This window comes from Nycticebus coucang, chromosome 22, assembly GCF_027406575.1.
Source record: "Nycticebus coucang isolate mNycCou1 chromosome 22, mNycCou1.pri, whole genome shotgun sequence".
Taxonomy (NCBI): Eukaryota; Metazoa; Chordata; class Mammalia; order Primates; family Lorisidae; genus Nycticebus; species Nycticebus coucang.
This window is the reverse complement of record NC_069801.1, coordinates 49,228,163-49,246,972: the sequence shown is the minus strand read 5'-3', so window position 1 is coordinate 49,246,972 and position 18,810 is coordinate 49,228,163. Positions and strand designations below refer to the sequence as shown.

General features: G+C 38.1%; 1 protein-coding gene and 1 pseudogene across 8 annotated transcripts in view; one reads left to right on the top strand and one right to left on the bottom strand.

Annotated features, from left to right (window-relative positions):
- Window positions 1–18,572, top strand: part of TUT4 (terminal uridylyl transferase 4) — a 228,991-nt gene extending 210,419 nt beyond the window's left edge. For 2 of the 8 annotated variants that reach the window (XM_053576504.1, XM_053576496.1), the window contains 10 exons: window positions 159–236; window positions 376–553; window positions 981–1,028; window positions 1,123–1,205; window positions 4,588–4,703; window positions 5,740–5,960; window positions 7,135–7,235; window positions 11,064–11,511; window positions 16,352–16,510; window positions 17,924–18,572. In XM_053576504.1, the coding sequence (XP_053432479.1) occupies window positions 159–236; window positions 376–553; window positions 981–1,028; window positions 1,123–1,205; window positions 4,588–4,703; window positions 5,740–5,960; window positions 7,135–7,235; window positions 11,064–11,511; window positions 16,352–16,510; window positions 17,924–18,012 (1,521 nt within the window). In that variant the 3' untranslated portion in view covers window positions 18,013–18,572. Of the gene's footprint in view, window positions 1–158; window positions 237–375; window positions 554–980; window positions 1,029–1,122; window positions 1,206–4,587; window positions 4,704–5,739; window positions 5,961–7,134; window positions 7,236–11,063; window positions 11,512–16,351; window positions 16,511–17,834 lie in introns of all 8 variants that reach the window. The other 6 variants (XM_053576499.1, XM_053576501.1, XM_053576498.1 and 3 more) reach the window with 5 other exon arrangements.
- Window positions 3,636–3,736, bottom strand: LOC128575669 (uncharacterized; annotated as a pseudogene).
- Window positions 18,573–18,810: the final 238 nt, after the last annotated feature.

Genomic DNA, 18,810 nt, shown 5'->3' with positions numbered 1-18,810 from the left:
TTATTAATTACTTGGCACCAAATTATACCATCCTGACATGTTATTTTTGGAAGAAGTATTTTAGTATATCTTTTATAGGTATATTGTAAAATGATACGAGTATTGGGCCTTTGGGTTGGAACACTTAAAATCTAATAACTTTATTTTTTCTTATGCAGATCTTTGATGGAAAACAAATTCCAAAGAGAATGGTTGATGGATGGAATGCTTTTTTCTTTGATAAAACAGAAGAACTGGTAATTTTTAAGTAGTCTTTGTATTCCAGAATGCTCACTGATTTTTTTTAGGATCTACATAATTTAATAATTTTACTTGGACTTGCTATTCATATTTTGGATGGTACTGTATAGTTGTTTCTTTTCTACTTATTCATAGAAAAAGCGTTTACCTTCACTTGGAAAGAATACAGAATCATTAGGAGAGCTTTGGTTGGGACTGCTTCGCTTCTATACTGAAGAGTTTGATTTTAAGGAGTATGTTATTAGCATTCGGCAGAAAAAGCTGTTAACAACTTTTGAGAAGCAGTGGACATCCAAATGCATTGCAATTGAAGGTAATCATTTAAGCTGATATTAATTCAGGCACAAAACAAAAATTTGGCCAAGGAAATTTTGGACAAAACTAGAATACATTACGATTTAGAAGATTTTTCCTCTCTTGATTTTATTTAAAGTTTTTTTTTTTTTTTTAACTTTTTAAATTTAGAGATGGGATCTCACTATATTGCCCAGGTTGGACTTGAACTCCTGGGCTCAAGCAGTCCTCCCACCTCAGCCTCCCAAGTAGGTGGGATGCCAGGTGCATGCCACTATGCCTAGTTTGTGTATAATTATGAATTAATTCATAATTTTAAAAGAATAATTTGCTGATTAGGATAGTCTGAGTGTATATAGTATTAAACTCCAGTTAGGATTACTAAGTATATTTCATGGTACAGTGAACAAAATTATTTATTTAAGAAACCATATACTTTCTTCTAGATCCTTTTGACTTGAATCATAACCTTGGTGCTGGAGTTTCCAGAAAAAGTAAGTATTAAATTTAGAGATTCCCTGCTTATAAAACTCTGACACATTCTTATGTCTTCATCTTTTATTGTTTTTCTTTTTCTTTCTTTAATAGTGACCAATTTCATCATGAAGGCATTTATCAATGGAAGGAAACTTTTTGGTACCCCTTTTTATCCACTCATTGGCAGAGAAGCTGTAAGTGTATATTTTTTAAATTCTGAATCTTTTTCTTACAAAACTTATTTTTTATAGTACAAGGAACCTCATCCTGTTTCCAAGTTTATGTTGGAAATAGGGAAGAGAGATGGTTGTAGCTCCCTGTATTTTTCCTTATTGCACTTACAATCCATGATTTTTTTTTGTTGTTGGATTTTATTTGATTAATCTATTTGTAAGATTTGGTCTCCCCCACTAGACTATGAGCCCCATGAGGATAGGATCCATGTCCATCCAGAAGGTTCACCTTTCTGTCTTCAGTGCATATCATCATGTGTTGTGCATTGGATATACAAAATAAACATTTGTTGAGTGAATGAGAGTAAATACTCAAGAGTTGGGATTGTTGAATTTTAGATGCTACTCACTTTCCATTTTGCATCACTAGAAATCTTGGTGGAGATATACACAAAGAAGATAAAACCAAAGAAATACTTTATTATTTAAAATACTTTTACTATTATTATTTAAAATAAAACTTTATTTTTGTGTAGCCTTGTTAGCTGAATAGATGGCATGGAACTGAGAGGTTTTCTTTTGTTTGAATGGAATGGCATGTTGTCACACATTCGCTCTTGGTCTTACTCTGGTTTTTGCTTGCTTTTCTGATGGTAAGGGAGACTATAAGGAGGTGTCAGTTTCAGAGCAAGAGACTTATAAGTAAGGCTGGGCTTGGTGGCTCACACCTGTAATCCTAGACCTCTGGGAGGCCAAGGCGGGTGGATTGCCTGTGCTCACGAGTTCCAGACTAGCTTGAGCCAGAGCAAAACCCTGGCTGTTTTTAGAGACACATTGTGGTGGGCGCTTATAGTCCCAGCTACTCAGGAGGCTGAGGCAAGAGAATCACTTGAACCCAAGAGTTTGAGGTTGCTGTAAGTTGTGACGCTAAAGCACTCTACCAAGGGTGACAAAAAGAGACTCTGTCTCAAAAAAAAAAAAAAAAGAGAGAGACAGGTTCTAATAGAAGAAATCTCAAGAGAAAGAAGAACCACGTGTTTACTAATGTATAATGAATGTCCTTGAACTTAATTCAGTATAGTTTCAAGACTCTTCTTTCTTCATGGCTAAGAAAAATAGAAGTATAGATCTTTCTTCTTTGGAGCTTTAGATTTCAACAATTTCAGATAATTTTCAACAATTTCAGATAATTGTTGATTTTCCGGATGATGATAATTATAATGGAGAGAAATAAAATAACAGGAAAATTTGAAACAACACAAAAACTGTGGGCTGGGTGTGGGCATGGTAGCTCATGCCTGTAATCCTAGCGCTCTGGGAGGCCGAGGTGAGTGGACAGCTTGAGCTCACAAGTTCGAGACCAGCCTGAGCAAAAAAAGTGAGACCCCCCTCTCTGCTAATAATAGAAAAACTGAGGCAAGAGGATCTCTTGAGCCCAAGAGTTGGAGGTTGCTGTGAGCAATGATGCCACAGCCCTCTACCCAGGGCGACAGCTTGAGATTCTGTCTTAAAAAAAAAAACTGTGTAAGAACCAAATGACTAAAAAAGGAAAAAACTAACAATAATTTTACTAACATGTTAGTTGAAATAGGAATAAGTGCAAAGCACAGTCAGATAAAAGCAAATATATGACGATGCGCTGATAAAGCACTTTACCTGACACTTGTGGGAATTTCCACCTATTTTTGTGTATGCATGCATATGTTCAGTAGGAACCCAACAATGTTAGTAGAGCACTAAGTTAGAGACCTCAGTAAATGGAAGTGTACTAATTTTAGTTTATGAATACACGTTTTCCATAATTCTTAATTACTTAATATCAAAAAGATGGAGCAATTCCACTACTAGGTTCATACCAAGAGAAATGAAAATATGCATTCACACGAAAATTTGTAAGCAGATTTTTATATCACCATTATTCATAAATAAAAACAACCAAAATTGCAAAAACAACCCACATGTTGAACAACTGATGAATGGATGTGGTATGTCAAGTAAATGAATGGAATATTATTTGGCCATAAGAGGAAATGAAGTACCGATAACATGCTTCAGCCTGGATGAACTTTGAAAATACTATGCTAATGGGCGGCGCCTGTGGCTCAGTGAGTAGGGCGCCAGTCCCATATGCCGGAGATGGCGAGTTCAAACCCAACCCCGGCCAAAAACCACAAAAAAAAAAAAAAAGAAAGAAAATACGATGCTAAGTGAAAGAAGCCAGTTCCAAAAGGCTATAAATTATATGATTCCCTTTATATTAAATGTGCAGTACAGGCAAATCTATAGAGACAGAAAGTAAATTAGTAGTTCTGGGAAAAGGGACGAGAGAATCTTTCATGTTCTCAAAAGCTGTATGCAAATTTAATCATATTTGAAATAAACCAGAGGATTTCTTTCTTTATTTTATTTTATTTTTTATTAAGTCACAGCTATGTACATTAATGCAATCATAAAAATATGGAACGTTTCACGAATTTGCTTGTCATCCTTGCGCAGGGGCCATGCTAATTTCTTTATTATAGGTCCCACTATGTTGCCCAGGCTGGTGTGCAGTGGCTATTCACAGGCATGATTGTGGCACGCTACAGCCTGCCTCATACTTCTGGCTTAAAGTGATCCTCCCACCTCAGTTATATACAACCATATCAGCAGGATTGTTTTATTTATAAAATTTTTTATAAAACTTTTTAACAGAATATTTCCTTGCCAGAAGTGACCTAGTATAGCAGAAGGAATGAGCTTTGTAGTCAGACAGACTTAGCTCTAAATCTTTTATCAGAGATGTAATCTGCTTTTTTCCTATAGGCAGATAACTTCAATTCTCTGAACCTCAGTTTCCCCATCTATAAAATAAGAATAAAAATATTGTCCATTTTATTGAGATTTTTCTCATTCGTATGTAGCATCTCTGTGTAATATAATGTGGTTATAAAGTGGTTAATATTATTAGCACCAGTATTATTGTTATGATTTTCAGTCTTATGGTTTTTGTTAGAGTGAAATATTTATGGATATTTCTTTCTTTTTCTTTTTTAACCATATTTACATCTTGGTCTCCTTTCCATATTTGGATTCAAAAGTTTTATAATGGGCTCGGCACCTGTAGCACAGTGGTTATGGCGCCAGCCACGTACACTGAGGCTGGCGGATTTGAGCCCAGCCTGGGCCTGCTAAACAACAATGACAACTGCAACAAAAAATAGCCAGCGTTGTGGAGAGTGCCTATAGTCCCACCTACTTGGGAGGCTGAGGCAAGAGAATCTTTTGAGCCCAGGAGTTTGAGGTTGCTGTGAGCTGTGACGCAACGGCACTCTACCAAGGGCAACATAGTGAGACTCTGTCTCGGAAAAAAAAAAAAAGTTTTATAATAATTTTTTCTGGTAAAATTACATTTTCTCTCTAGGAGTACTTCTTTGATTCCAGAGTGCTAACAGATGGAGAACTGGCTCCCAATGATCGATGTTGCCGTGTATGTGGAAAAATAGGCCACTACATGAAAGACTGCCCTAAAAGGAAAAGGTTGGCTTTAAATGATTATATATCAACAATACAGGGAAAATAAATTTGAAGGCAGTTTATAGCTATAGTTGTGTTCAGAAATGTTTAAGCAAGAAAGTTCAGGGCTTTAAAGTGGACCTGTGGTAAATGTTCATTTGAGTGGAATTGTGTAATAGAGTGAGATTTTTTTGTGGTATAGTAGTGTCTTATATTATTTTTTTCATTTATTCATTCTTTTTTTTTGAAGAAGCATTTATTGCCACCTATGTGTGTTGGGAACTGTGCTAGGAGCTAAGAAAAAAAAAATGACCAAGATACTGAGTTCTTACTAAGGACTTCACAGTCATGCAAACCAGTTACTAAAATACAATTAACTGAATCACTGAGATAAATGCTATGAGCTATGCCTATATATGTTATAATATATACCTTGAGAACTATGTCTTTTATTGTTCCTTAAAATATGTCTTTGAATCATACTCTTCTCCGTTCCATATGCTATATTTATAGGTTGGGAAAATTCTGTCTTTTTGTTATCAAGTCTAGCCTAATAGAAAACTTGGAACTTTTTAGACAGAATAAACCCCTAGTTTTTATCTCTACTGTTTACTGCCTGTTAAATTTAAGTAAGGCATTTACCTTGCTTAAGCCTCGGTTTCTTCTTTAAAATGGAGATAATAAATATAAACCTGTTAAAGATTATTAGGCGGGCGCCTGTAGTCCCAGCTACTCGGGAGGCTGAGGCAAGAGAATCACCTAAGCCCAAGAGCTGGAGGTTGCTGTGAGCTTGACGCCATTGGCACTCTACCGAGGGCCAAAAAGTGAGACTCTGTCTCTAAAAAAAAAAAAAAATTTAAAATATTTCATGACCAAACTACTGGAACACTCAGTTTCTGTAAAATAAGTAGGTGTTCTATAAATGTGAGTTTCCTTGCCTTCAGAAAGATGCATGAAATAATGGGCATGTTAATCCCTTTGTTACTGTGAGATTGTCGTGTAGTTTAGTTTTTTCTGTTCCTCAGTTTACAAGTCCCTAGCCCCACATTATTGGTATCAGCAGTTTACTGTTTAGACTAAAGAAGAAAGACAGTGAAGAAGAGAAGGAAGGGAATGAAGAGGAGAAAGACTCCCGAGACCTTGACCCACGAGATCTCCATGACTCTCGAGACTTTAGAGACCCCAGAGACCTCAGATGTTTTATATGTGGAGATGCAGGACACGTACGAAGGGAGTGCCCAGAGGTCAAGTTGGCGCGTCAGAGGAATAGCAGTGTGGCAGGTAAATAGAAAAGGCCAGAAATAATTTCTGGTGGAAATGACGTCATTTATATTGATGTCTTGCTAAGGACATGGACTCTTCTCTATTCCAAACCTACTGTATGGTTTTGGACCTTACAGTTTTTTATAGATACAAAATTTAGACAGCGAGGCTTTTACTGTGGATAGTACTTGGATATATTCACTAACAAGGTCTTTATAGTTGTTGTATTCAATTAACTCCTAACTGTTCTTTGTATTTGAGTCAAATCCTTCATCTGTTTCTATCAATGTTACATTCTTTACGAGACAGTTTTTTCTTGGAAATATGTTGGAGAAATTATAGTTCTTTGTACTGCTACTATGAGAGAGGGAGACCTGTTCCTCTTATATTTCACAAGAAATTTTAAGAATTAGATAGTAACCTAAGTTAAGAGTTTATCAAAAGAAAATATAGAATATTTTAGAAGTGTGATTTTCAGTTACCCAAGTTCTTTTTTTTTTTTTTTTTTTAAGAGACAGAGTCTCTGTAGTCCCAGCTACTCGGGAGGCTAAGGCAAGAGAATCGCCTAAGCTCAAGATCTGGAGGTTGCTGTGAGCTGTGATGCCTCCGTACTCTACTGAGGGTGACAAACTCAAACTCTGCCTCTAAAAAAAAGGGGGGGGAGTTTCACTTTGTCACCCTCAGTAAAGTGCCTTGGCATCACAGCTCACAGTGACCTCCAGCTCTTGGGCTTAGGCGATTATCTTGCCACAGCCTCCCGAGTAGCTGGGACTACAGGTGCCCACCACAGTGGCCTGCTATTTTTAGAGATGAGGTCTTGCTGTGGCTCAGGCTGGTCTCAAACCTGTGAGCTAGGCTGTCCACCTGCCTCAGCCTCCCAAGTGCTGGGATTACAGCCATGAGCCACTGCGCCCGGCCAAAAAATGACTTTTTTTTTTTTGCAGTTTTTGGCCAGGGCCAGGTTTGAACTCACCACCTCCAGTATATGGGGCCAGCGCCCTACTCTTTGAGCCACAGGTGCCTGTGGCTGAAAGGAGTAGGGGGTTGGCCCCATATACTGGAGGTGGTGGTTCAAAGCCAGCCCTGGCCAAAAACTGCAAAAAAAAAAAAAAAAAAAAAAGAGAGAGTTTATTGATTGTCATTTCTCTGCTTCTTTAACCTGTTGATTTTTCTGTTTAATGCCTTCTCTTAGCAGCCCAGCTGGTCCGAAATCTTGTAAATGCCCAACAGGTGGCTGGTTCAGCCCAGCAACAGGGTGATCAGTCCATAAGGACTAGACAGTCTTCAGAATGTGTAAGTACTCTGCTTATGAATGGGTGAACCCCTTGAGAGGAAGATAGCACTATTTTTGATGAGTAATAGGGGTTTATTTCTCATATTGGCAAATATAATCTTCCAGATTACATAATGCTTTGTAAAGGTACTTTGCTAGACTCATAAGGTGGAGTGAACATTACTTTTGGAGTAATGTAGATCTGGGCTTCTATCTATGAGCAAGCTAATTAATTTACGTGAGCCCCCTCCTTCATTTGTATAATAACGTAACAACTACCTAAGAAAATGGATTAAAATAAAGTAATGACTTTGAGGATTCAGGTTTTGCCTTGTAGAAAGATATTAGTACAAGAAATAAAAACAGACATAAAAATTGAAATGCATTCAGAGTTTAGTGCTGTTAGGGCAATCTGTGCCTGTCATTTTGCTTGCATAAATCTTTTGTGTGTCGTTTCATATTTTGACATATGGCTACCTAGAAAATGCACCCTGTCAAAAACAGAATATTAAATTAGAATTCAAACTTAGAAGTTTTATATTAAGTTTGCTGAGTTGTTCTCAACCTTTGTCTAATGTGTATTTATTTACTTTGCACTTCTTAGTTAATTCAGTACTGACTACTTACTTTAAACCTGACATGTTTTATTGTTTCACATTTATTATCAAATTTAATCCTTTGAGTGACCTTGTTAAGTGGTAGGTATTGACATGATCAAATTTTAGAAACTGGAAGGTAAGAACAAGCATTTATAAAAGATTCAAACCCAGGTATTTCTAGCTTCAAAGCTGGTAACTATTAAATATGGTAAATTAATATGATTTATGTTTTAGAAAAAACAGAGCATTCGAAGAACCATAATGTGGAGAGTCTTAGAAAAACATTTTGGAAGTTCCCTACCCTCATCCCAAACATTTGAAATCATACTCTGTGCCTGATACTTTTGTAAATATTATACAGAGTGTCCATAATGTTAGTTTGCAATTTACTATATTAAACTATTTAAAATTGCACATGAACTTTATATCCAACAAAATATAAACAAGAACATTTAATGTAGTTAACATTTGTTGAGTGTAAACTATATACTGTATATGCATTCTTTGCATTTGTTATTATAAAATATTTCAAAAATTTAAAAACATTTAGAAATAATAAACCATGTATCACCACCAGGTTTTCACAATTTTTAACATTATTATTTTTCCTTTATTAAAATATTACCCGCAAGGGCGGTGCCTGGGGCTCAGTTGGTAAGGCACTGGCTCCATATATCGAGGGTGGCAGGTTCAAACCCGGCCCTGGCCAAACTGCAACCAAAAAATAGCCGGGCGTTGTGGCAGGCACCTGTAGTCCCAGCTACTCGGGAGGCTGAGGCAAGAGAATCGCTTAAGCCCAGGAGTTGGAGGTTGCTGTGAGCTGTGTGAGGCCACGGCACTCTACCGAGGGCCATAAAGTGAGACTCTGTCTCTACCAAAAAAAAACAAAACAAGAAAATAAAGTAGAAAAGTAAAATATTACCCACAGTTGAAAACCCCTGTGCATCCCTCTTAGACCCCATCCCTGTCTTAGAATCTTCCTATCATCTTCTCTTGCTACAAAAATGTGTCTGTTATCTGAGTTTGCTGTTCATATTTTCCACGTGCATTATTTTTTAATCTTCACAAAAACCTATGAGCTAAATTCTGTTATTATTTATACTTTACAGGTAAAGAAATTGAGATTTAAAATTCTTGGCTAAGGTCAATAGACCCTTGGAATCAGAACTTAAACCTTCAGGCTGTCTCCCAAACTTAACCTAACCACTTCTCACTCTAACCACTTTTCTTTGCTACTCTAATTTTCATTCTCTGCTTTTAGTCCCCACTTCTTTCTCACCTGACCTTTTGGTAAGAGGTCTGTCAAATGGACATCACCACTGTGATGTCTACAAAGCCCCTCAGCATACCTAGGATCTGGTTTATATATCTCCCCATACTTGCTCCCCTGACTTGCCTCTTCCTCCTGTGTTATCCATCTCATGGGATGATCCCACTGTCTGTCTAGTTTCCAAACTTTCTCCTCTCCTTTAACCTCTGTATCCATAACTAAATCCTGTTGTTTCAACCTTTAACAAAAATAGCTCCCTGCTGTTGGCACTCCTCTATCCCTGTGTTGAATTTTCCCAGGCCAGGCTACCATTATCTCAGGTCTTATAGCAGCCTCCTAATCAGTCTCATCAGTCTGTTTTTTTAAATATTCTCTATTTTATTCTTCTTATACCAGAATAATTTTTTTTTAATGTAGATTGATCCTGTTCCTGAGGTGTTAAAAATCCTTCACTGATTTATCACTGCCTTTAGGATGTAGTCTAAATTACAAGACTTACAGGACCCTACCCTAATTTGCCTCTATTTAGCTCTTGAGTCTCAGATCTGTTATTCCTCTGCCATTGTACTCTAGCAATATTAAACTTCCTTCAGATTCCATTTACTTCTTTAAAAGCCACGTATTTTCCTGCCTATAGACCTTCAATCATGTTCTTCCTTCTGCCAGCAACACTCTTCCCTTTCTCTTATCTCTGCCGTCTTATATCAACCGAATTTCTGTTTACAGTGAGTCTCAGCTTAAAGGTCACTTTCTCTGGGAAGCTTTTCTTTTTTTTTTTTTTAATTGTTGGGGAAGGGAAGCTTTTCTTGATCTCCACTTCTTTTGCTTCCTTCACCCAAAGTGAGATTAGGTGTTTCTGTTCTGGGATTCATCAGACAGTTGACCCTTGAACAACACAGGTTTGAACTATAAGGGCCACTTACAGGTGGTTTTTTTCCTTTAACCAATTGGGGCTGGAAAATAGAGTATTCTCAGGATGTGAAACGCGTGTGTTTGGAGAGCTAACTTTTCACATAGGTGGGATCCACCATGCCAACTGCAGGATTTGAGTATGTATGGATTTTAGTTTACTTATGTGGGGCGTCCTGGGATTACTGTCCACTATACTTTATACATTCTTCATCACAGTATTCATAATTTATTGTGATTGCTTTTGTAATTTTTTTTATTTTTTTATTTATTTTTATTTTTTTTGTAGAGACAGAGTCTCACTGTACCACCCTTGGTAGAGTGCCGTGGCGTCACACGGCTCACAGCAACCTCTTAAGTCCTGGGCTTACGCGATTCTCTTGCCTCAGCCTCCCGAGCAGCTGGGACTACAGGCACCCGCCACAACACCCGGCTATTTTTTTGTTGCAGTTTGGCCGGGGCTGGGTTTGAACCCACCACCCTCAGTATATGGGGCCGGTGCCCTACTCACTGAGCCACAGGCGCCGCCCTGCTTTTGTAATTTTTATCTGTTTCCCTGCTTTTCCCCCATAAACTTTAAGCTCTGTAAGGGCATACCTGTCAGTGTTGTATTTTTAGTACCTAGAATAAGGTCCATTACATGTTTTACACTCAATAAATACTTGCTGAGAGACTGATTGAAAGTGACTATGAGATATTTAGATGAAAGTTTCTAGTTCATGATGTAAAATATAATATATATTCTATGTGAAGGACACTCTTTGGATAATGAAAAGGTTTGTGAGGCGGTATCCACGTGATGAAGGGTTTTGAGTACCTTGGAAAGAATTATATTTTTGTGTAAAATGAGGTTTATGTACATCAGAGTTTCGTTTATAGAGTTTATTTTGCATTTTGACCTGTGCCTTTTTTTTTTTTTTTTTGGCCGGGACTGGGTTTGAACCCACCGCCTTTGGCATATGGGGCGGGCACCTTACTCCGTTGAGCCACAGGCACTGCCCTTAATCTGTGCTTTTATAAAATTAAGATGTTTTTAAATTAATTTTAAAATACATCTTTTTATTTTGCAGTCTGATTTGCCATCTTATTCTCCTCAGCCCCAGCCATTTCCACAGAACGCTTCCCAATCAGCTACTATTACTCAGCCTCCATCTCAGCCAGGATCTCAACCTAAGCTTGGCCCACCTCAACAGGGTGCCCAGCCCCCCCATCAGGTTCAGATGCCTATGTATAATTTTCCCCAGTCACCACCAGCTCAGTATTCTCCCATGCACAATATGGGATTGTTGCCAATGCACCCGCTTCAGATCCCTCCCCCGTCCTGGCCTATCCATGGCCCAGTGATCCACTCTGCACCAGGCAGTGCCCCTAGCAATATTAACCTGAATGATCCCAGCATCATCTTTGCACAGCCTGCTGCCAGACCTGTGGCAATCCCTAGCTCTTCTCATGATGGACACTGGCCCCGTACTGTGGCTCCAAATTCCTTGGTGAACAACGGTGCAGTGGGAAATTCAGGTAACCTTCCTTGTCTTTTTTATCTGTCTATAGAAAGATTGGGTGATTGGTATTGCTGGTTCAATCTTGGAAATATGGTAGGCAAACAGTACTTGTGAAGGGGCAGTATCAGATTAGATGAAGACTGAGAGTATAGCTCTGGATTCAGACTGCCTGGATTTGAATTCTGGCTTTGCCGGAATTTTGCCGTGGATAATTACTTAATCTCTTTGTGCATCAGTTTCATCTGTAAAATAGGGTTATCAATAACATCTAATCTATAGGGAAGTTATAAATATTGAAGTAAGGCACATAAATATTAGCTATTACTGCTTGTAATTTTCAGTACAACCCTACTCGGTGTAAGTATTATTAATTTTTTTTTGTTTTTTGTTTTAATTTGAGACAGGGTTTCACTCCGTCTCCTGGGCTAACGGTGCAACCTCAAACTCCTGGGCTCAACTGATTCTTTTGGCTCAGTCCTGAGTAGCTGGGGCTATAGGTGTATGCCATCATACCCAGCTAATTTTTCTATTTTTTGTAGAGACAAGGGGGTCTCGCTCTTGTTCAAGCAGCTCTGGAGCTCAAGCAGTCCACCATGAGCCAGCTTGCCTGGCCAGCACTCATTTTATAGTTGATGGAATTGAAGGGCTAAGTAACTTCATTGTCGTGCTGTCATAATTTATAATGGTATATCCAAATTCTAAACTAACTTCTTTCTTCAAAACCTATCTGCTGTGTGCTCTAGAATCTGTTTCTCAATAGGGAGTAAATCTTTTAAAAGAAAAAGTATTAATAGCATTAAAATATAATAGTTTTTTCTGATATGTCAGAAATACATAATTCATTATAGAACATTTGAGAAATAGACATCTGTCATCTCACTTCCTAGATATAACTACTATTTTGTTATATTACCATCCATTTTCTTATATTTGCCTATTAAAAAAATAGTTGGTATATTGCATAAATCTAGTTTTATATCCAGCTTTTTATTTAAAATTTTTTAGTTACTGCTAATCAGAAGGGAAAACATTTATTTATTTACTGTTTTAGAGACAGGATTTTACCTTGGTGCCCAGGCTGGAGTACAGTGGCTATTAATAGGTGTGACATACATAGTGGTGTTTGCCCTCAACCTCTGGCCTCAAGTTATCCTCTGACTTCAGGCTTCTGAGTAGCTGGGTAGATACTTAGATGCATCTCAACTCACCTGGTTGATATCCATCTTTTTGACATTTATTTTAAAAATTCTTATATATAAATTTTGAAATACATACAAAAGGAATAATTAAAGTATAATGAATTCCTTCCGTTTCCTCCCAGCTTTACTAAATTTTAAGTTATCAATAATTTGCTATTTTTTAATTCTTTTATCTGACCTCTTCCTACCATTTAAAAAAATTCTGGGTTTGAGTATTCAGTCAGATGCCAGATACTGTATCAGATTTGCTTGTTAATCTCAGTTTTATCACTCTGAAAAAGTCATAAGACCGTTACTACACCCAGTATAATCTAATACCAAGTCTTTCTTCATTTTCTCGTTTGTCTAAAACTATCAAGTGTTACTATGTCACCCTCGGTAGAGTGGAGTGCCATGGTATCACAGTTCACAGCAACCTTAAACTCTTGGCTCAAGTGATTCTCTTTTCTTAGCCTCCCAAGCAGCTGGGACTACAGGTGCCTGCCACAACGCCCAACTATTTTTTTTGTGGTAGTTGTTGTTTAGCAGGCCCTAGATGGGTTCAAACCTGCCCCCCTTGGTGTATGTGGCCGGAGCCCTATTGAGCTATGGGTGCTGCCACTATCAGGTATTCTTACTATTGATTTATTTGAATGAAGATTCAAATAAACCTGGGCATGATGGCGTATGTCTGTTACCCTAGCTACTTGGGAGGCTGAGGAAGGAGGTTTGCTTGAGCCTAGGAGTTCAAGAAGAGCCTGGGCAACATATTGACTATGTCTCAAAAAACAAACAAACAAAAAAAAGATTCATGTTTGAGCTATGGTGATGCCATTAGCCAGGCAACAGAGTGAGACCCTGTCTCTAAACAACAACAAAAAAAAAAGTGGCACCTGTGGCTCAGTGAGTAGGGCTCTGGCCCCATATACCAAGGGTAGCAGGTTCGAACCCGGCCCTGGCCAAACTTCACCGAACAAAATAGCCAGGCATTGTGGCGGTTACCTGTAGTCCCAGCTACTTGGGAGGCTGAGGCAAGAGAATTGCCTAACCCAAGAGCTGGAAGTTGCTGTGAGCTGTGATTGCCTCCGCACTCTACCGAGGGCAACAAAATGAAACTCTACCTCTAAAAAAAAAAAAAAAAAGCTCATGTGTAAGTGGTTTTTATATCTTTCAAGTTTAGTTTTTAACAGTTCCCTCTTACTGTTTTTTCTTTATTAACTATTTATTGAAAAAACTGTAGAATTTCCCACATTCTGGGGTTTTCAGATTGTATCTTGTGACATTGTTTAACATGACCTTTGTCTCTATATTTCCTGTAAACTGGTATTTAGATTCGATTCAGATTCTTTTTGTTGGCAAGAATACTTTGTGGTGGGTGCCATGGCTCATGCCTATAAACCTAGCACTCTGGGAGGCCAGGGTGGGCCTGGCTTGAGCTCAGGAGTTCCACACCCTGTCTCTAAAAATAATCAGGTGTTGTGGTAGGCGCCTGTAGTTCTAGCTACTCAAGAGGCTGAGGCAAGAGAATCACTTGAGCCCAAGAGTTTGAGGTTGTTGTGAGCTATGATGCCACTTCACTCTACTGAGAATGACTACGTAAGACTCTGTTTTGGAAAAATAAACAAATGAAGAATACTTTGTGATTTGTCTTGTTTATTTCCTGTTCCCTCACTCCAGAAGGAACTTACTGTTAATATTTTAGTGATTTAGATTGATCTCTAACTTAGGTTTCATCAGCTTGTTCTATCAAAAAGTTCGTCATAAATTTTTACTTAATGATCTTAGCTGCCATTGATAATTGTTGCTGATACCCATTATTTCACTATGGATTATAAAATGATTTTCTATTTGATTCTTTTTTTTTTTTTGGAGACAGAGTCTCAAGCTGTTGCCCTGGGTAGAGTACTGTGGTGTCACAGCTCACAGCAACCTCCAACTTCTGGGCTTCAGTGATTCTCTTGCCTTAGCCTCCCAAGTAGCTGGGACTACAGGTGTCACCACAATGCCCAGCTATTTTTTGGTTGGAGTTGTCATTGTTTGGCAGGCCCAGGCTGGATTCAAACCTGCCAGCTCTGGTGTCTGTGGCTGGTGCCCTAGCCACTTGAGCTACAGGCACTGAGCCTTTCTATTGTTTCTTTTGTAAAAAAGAACTATTTCTTATTAACTGCTTGGTTACCCTGCAATATAATTGTATAGGAAATGTAGACTGAAAGCTATATCTTTCCCTTTATCCATTTTCAAAAGAAATATAGTGATAATTTTAAACAAAACTGTGCTATTCCTTAAAACACTATTATGGAGAAGATATCTTCAATGTTTTGGGGAACTAGTAGAGATGGGGTCTCATTCTTGCTTAGGCTGGTCTCGAACTCCTGAGCTCAAGCAATCTACCTGCCTCAGCCTCCCAGAGTCCTAGGAACATTGAAAAATGTACTTTATTATTTTTGTTTGTTTGGTTTTTGGCCAGGGCTGGGTTTGAACCCGCCACCTCTGGCATATGGGACTGGCGCCCTACTCCTTGAGCCACAGGCGCCGCCCTGAAAAATGTACTTTAAAGGTGCACCTTAAAGGGAAATCGATTTGGGAGGTGGTGAGCCATAGGAAGAACAGGACTCATATTTTTCGAGTTCCCACCTATATGTTAGATCTTGTATAACCTACCTTTTATTTATTTAGTTTTTTTTGGAGAGAGTCTTACTTTGTATTCCTGGGTAAAGTGCCATGGCATCATAGCTCAGAGCAACCTCAAACTCTTGGGCTCAAGTTATCCTCTTGTTTCAGCCTCCCGAGTAGATGGGATTACAGGCACCTGCTATAAGGCCTGGGTATTTTTAGAGATGGGGTCTCATTCTTGCTCAGGCTGGTCCCCAACCCGTAAGCCCAGTCAATCTACCCATCTTGGCCTCCTACAGTGCTAGGATTACAGTTGTGGCCCACCACGCATAGTCAAACTACCTTTTTTTGTTTTCTGATTTAATCCTCATAACCACCTGAAGTTCAGAATGGATCCTAATAATTTAAGGAACTGGGATTTACTGCAAAGCACAGCTTTTCAGTGCCTCAGACTTCTAATAGGGTCTCCTTACAGGCAAAGATATAATTGATTCTGCTATATTGGTTGATAGTCAACTATCCCAGAATTAGTTATATCTTTGCCTGTAGGGAGGATAAAATGTAAGTTCCTTTTCATCAAGTACTAAGGTTCTTTGAAATGTATATTCCCACCTACCTGTCCAGACCTTTCTCTTACTACTTCTTCTACTTATCCCTCTCTATATTGCTGATTGTTGTATAGCTCCCCAAATGTGTGCTTTCCCGCTTCCAGGCTTTCATACATGATATTCTCTCTTTCTGAAATGCCTTCCCTGCCCTATTTTAATTGACCTTTTCTCTAATGCTGACCTCAATTGAATCTTAGGAAAACCATTTACTTCAAGAATGGGTTACCTTCTCTTTAGAAGAGTTTTTGCTTATAGCAGTCATTACATATTATTGTATGTATTATCTAATATGCCTCCTTTATGAATAATTTGAGCAATAATAATGTTTCATTCTTTAAAAAAGTTTATCAAAATCTTTGGCCAGTGGTAGATACTGTATCTTTGTGGAATGTAAGAATATTAGAATGAACAAACTAATGTTTTAAAATGTGTTTTTTTCTTTCTTCTTGTAATGCAGAGCCAGGCTTTCGAGGACTAAATCCTCCAATTCCTTGGGAACATGCACCACGCCCCCCTTTCCCCCTTGTCCCAGCTTCGTGGCCTTATGGTTTGCCTCAGAACTTCGTGCATCAGGGAAATGCCCGATTTCAGCCCAACAAACCTTTCTATACTCAAGGTACCATTGTTTACAAATGAGTTAACAGGCTGGGTGGGTTTTAGTCTGGGATAGGGAGCTTCAGTGAAGGCCAGATTCTAGCATTCATGCATTCAGTAGACATTTATTGACAGAGCATACAGAGTGTCAGACTGTGCCAGGTGTTTGTTGCTCAAGCAAGAGTAAAGAGAATCTCCGTACTTTTCATATAAGTCAAACACATAAGATAGACAAGTATAGGAGCTTAGATGAATCACTTAACGTTGCCCTAGCAATGGGGGTAGTATTTCCATACAAGAGAGTGTATCACAGAAGATTTTGACAATTGAACTAGATCTTGAAAGAGATAACAGGAGATGTTGTAGATACTAGAAAGGAGTGGTATTCTTAGCTGAGGGATTTTCCCTGGCATAATGTGGAAGAAGAGAAAATTAACAGGACTAGAGCATGGAGGTGTAGGAGAAAGATGTGTGGGTATAGGTAATAAAGCTAAAGAGGGTAAGCTGAGTTCGTGTCATGAAGGAGTCTGGATGTGGGTTAGTAAGCAGTGAGGACCTAGTAAAAGTTTGTAAGTTTCATAGAGACATGGTCAGATTTATTTACCAAAAGTAGGACTTGAATGACATTCAAATTTACTCTGCTGGTGCTGTAGTAGTACCAATAATGGCTTTGATGTGGATAATAAATATAACAAACTAAGAATTCCCAGAAACTTGGAGCATTTTATCTAACCTACTTGTCTCAAAGGTATCTGTTCTAACAAGTAAATCTGAGTCTGGCCTTTATCTCTTGATTAATCTAGAAGTTAATAACGCCGTAAGCAGAGTCATTATAGTTAAACTAGGAGTTTAAGACATAAAAGGCAGGCACTCAGGAAATGGTGACTGAATGAAATGATAACTTTAAGGGAAGCTCCCTGGTATGTCTCAAGGCTTGATACATTTAAGCCTGCCTAAACTACTCAGGATACTGAGGTATCCCTCCCTGTATTACCAGAGTGGCAGAAGCTTGGCTGCTGGGTTCTGCTAAGCAAAGGACTACAGTGAGGAAGTTCTCACTACAGTGAGGAAGTTCTCATCAATCATACAAGCCCTTTTAGGAGGGGAAGGTGTTTTCTTCTTGATTCTTCCTCTCCATCTCTCATTTGTCTCCTTACCTTTCTTTTGTGTACCCACAGTTCCTTCCCCTCTCCCTCGTTTTCCTCACCCCCTTAAATGTTTTGACATGTGTCTTCTCCTAATATATAAACAGTAAAAAAGAGAACTAGCTTCAAATTAATTGTAAGGGGTTGTCAGATAAATAGGCATAAGCCTTTCAGTTTTCCTGTCTGTGTTGCATCCAACAGACAGATGTGCCGCCCGTCGGTGTAGAGAGCGTTGTCCCCACCCACCAAGAGGAAACGTGTCGGAGTAATGCCAGTCCATTTTCTTTCAGCTGGTCTACCGATGCACAGCAACCAGCCAATCCTGCTGTCTCAAGGGTATCCGTACCTCAATGTCAGTTACATTCAGCAGAAAAAGTGACATTTAATGGAAAGCAAAACAAATCAGGTCCTGATTTAAAATTTTAACATGTTTAGATAGCTTATTTAAATTACAAGACTGTTTTTAAAGACTGTATTATTTGTATATAAATATGAAGTATAGTTTTTACTAGTATCACCAAATTGAGTGATACAAATTTCATCTATTTTATTACCCTATTTTTAAGGGAATTTTATGTTTTGTTTAACCTTGATGAATTGTATAAAGAGAGAATTTAAAAAATTACATTCTTTATTTTCTATTAGCTGTATTCATACTTTGGTTGCTTCAGACTTTATATATTGTTCTTAAGAATTAGGAAAGAATTTCATGTGTTTTAAATTTGTCACTTCTATTCTTTACAGAACCTTGTAGTGCCAAAAACTTTTTAAAAGGTAAAAAAAAAAATAAAATGAAATAAAATTACAACATGAAGATTCAGGATTTTTCTTTTTTACACACTCTTGTATATTGAACATATTCAAACTTGAGGAGAAAATTGCTTTTGGTTGTATTTGAAGTAGTTCTATTTTAAGTTAATAAATCTTTTTAACAAGAGTCTAATTGGTTAATTCTTCTTGTTTAGATGATGGAGATGTGACAGTTCAGAGATATGTTTTATTTCGGTGAATAGAGTGTTATAAATCACAGGCTTAGTTTTAGAAATTGAAGGATCTTTTTTTTATGTCCTTTATTTTACTGGATCTTTACACCATAGAAGTTGAGAAAAGCAGAGACCATTTCCATTTTATCTCCATTGAAAATAAAAACTGGGGCAGCGCTTAGTTCACCAGCCCC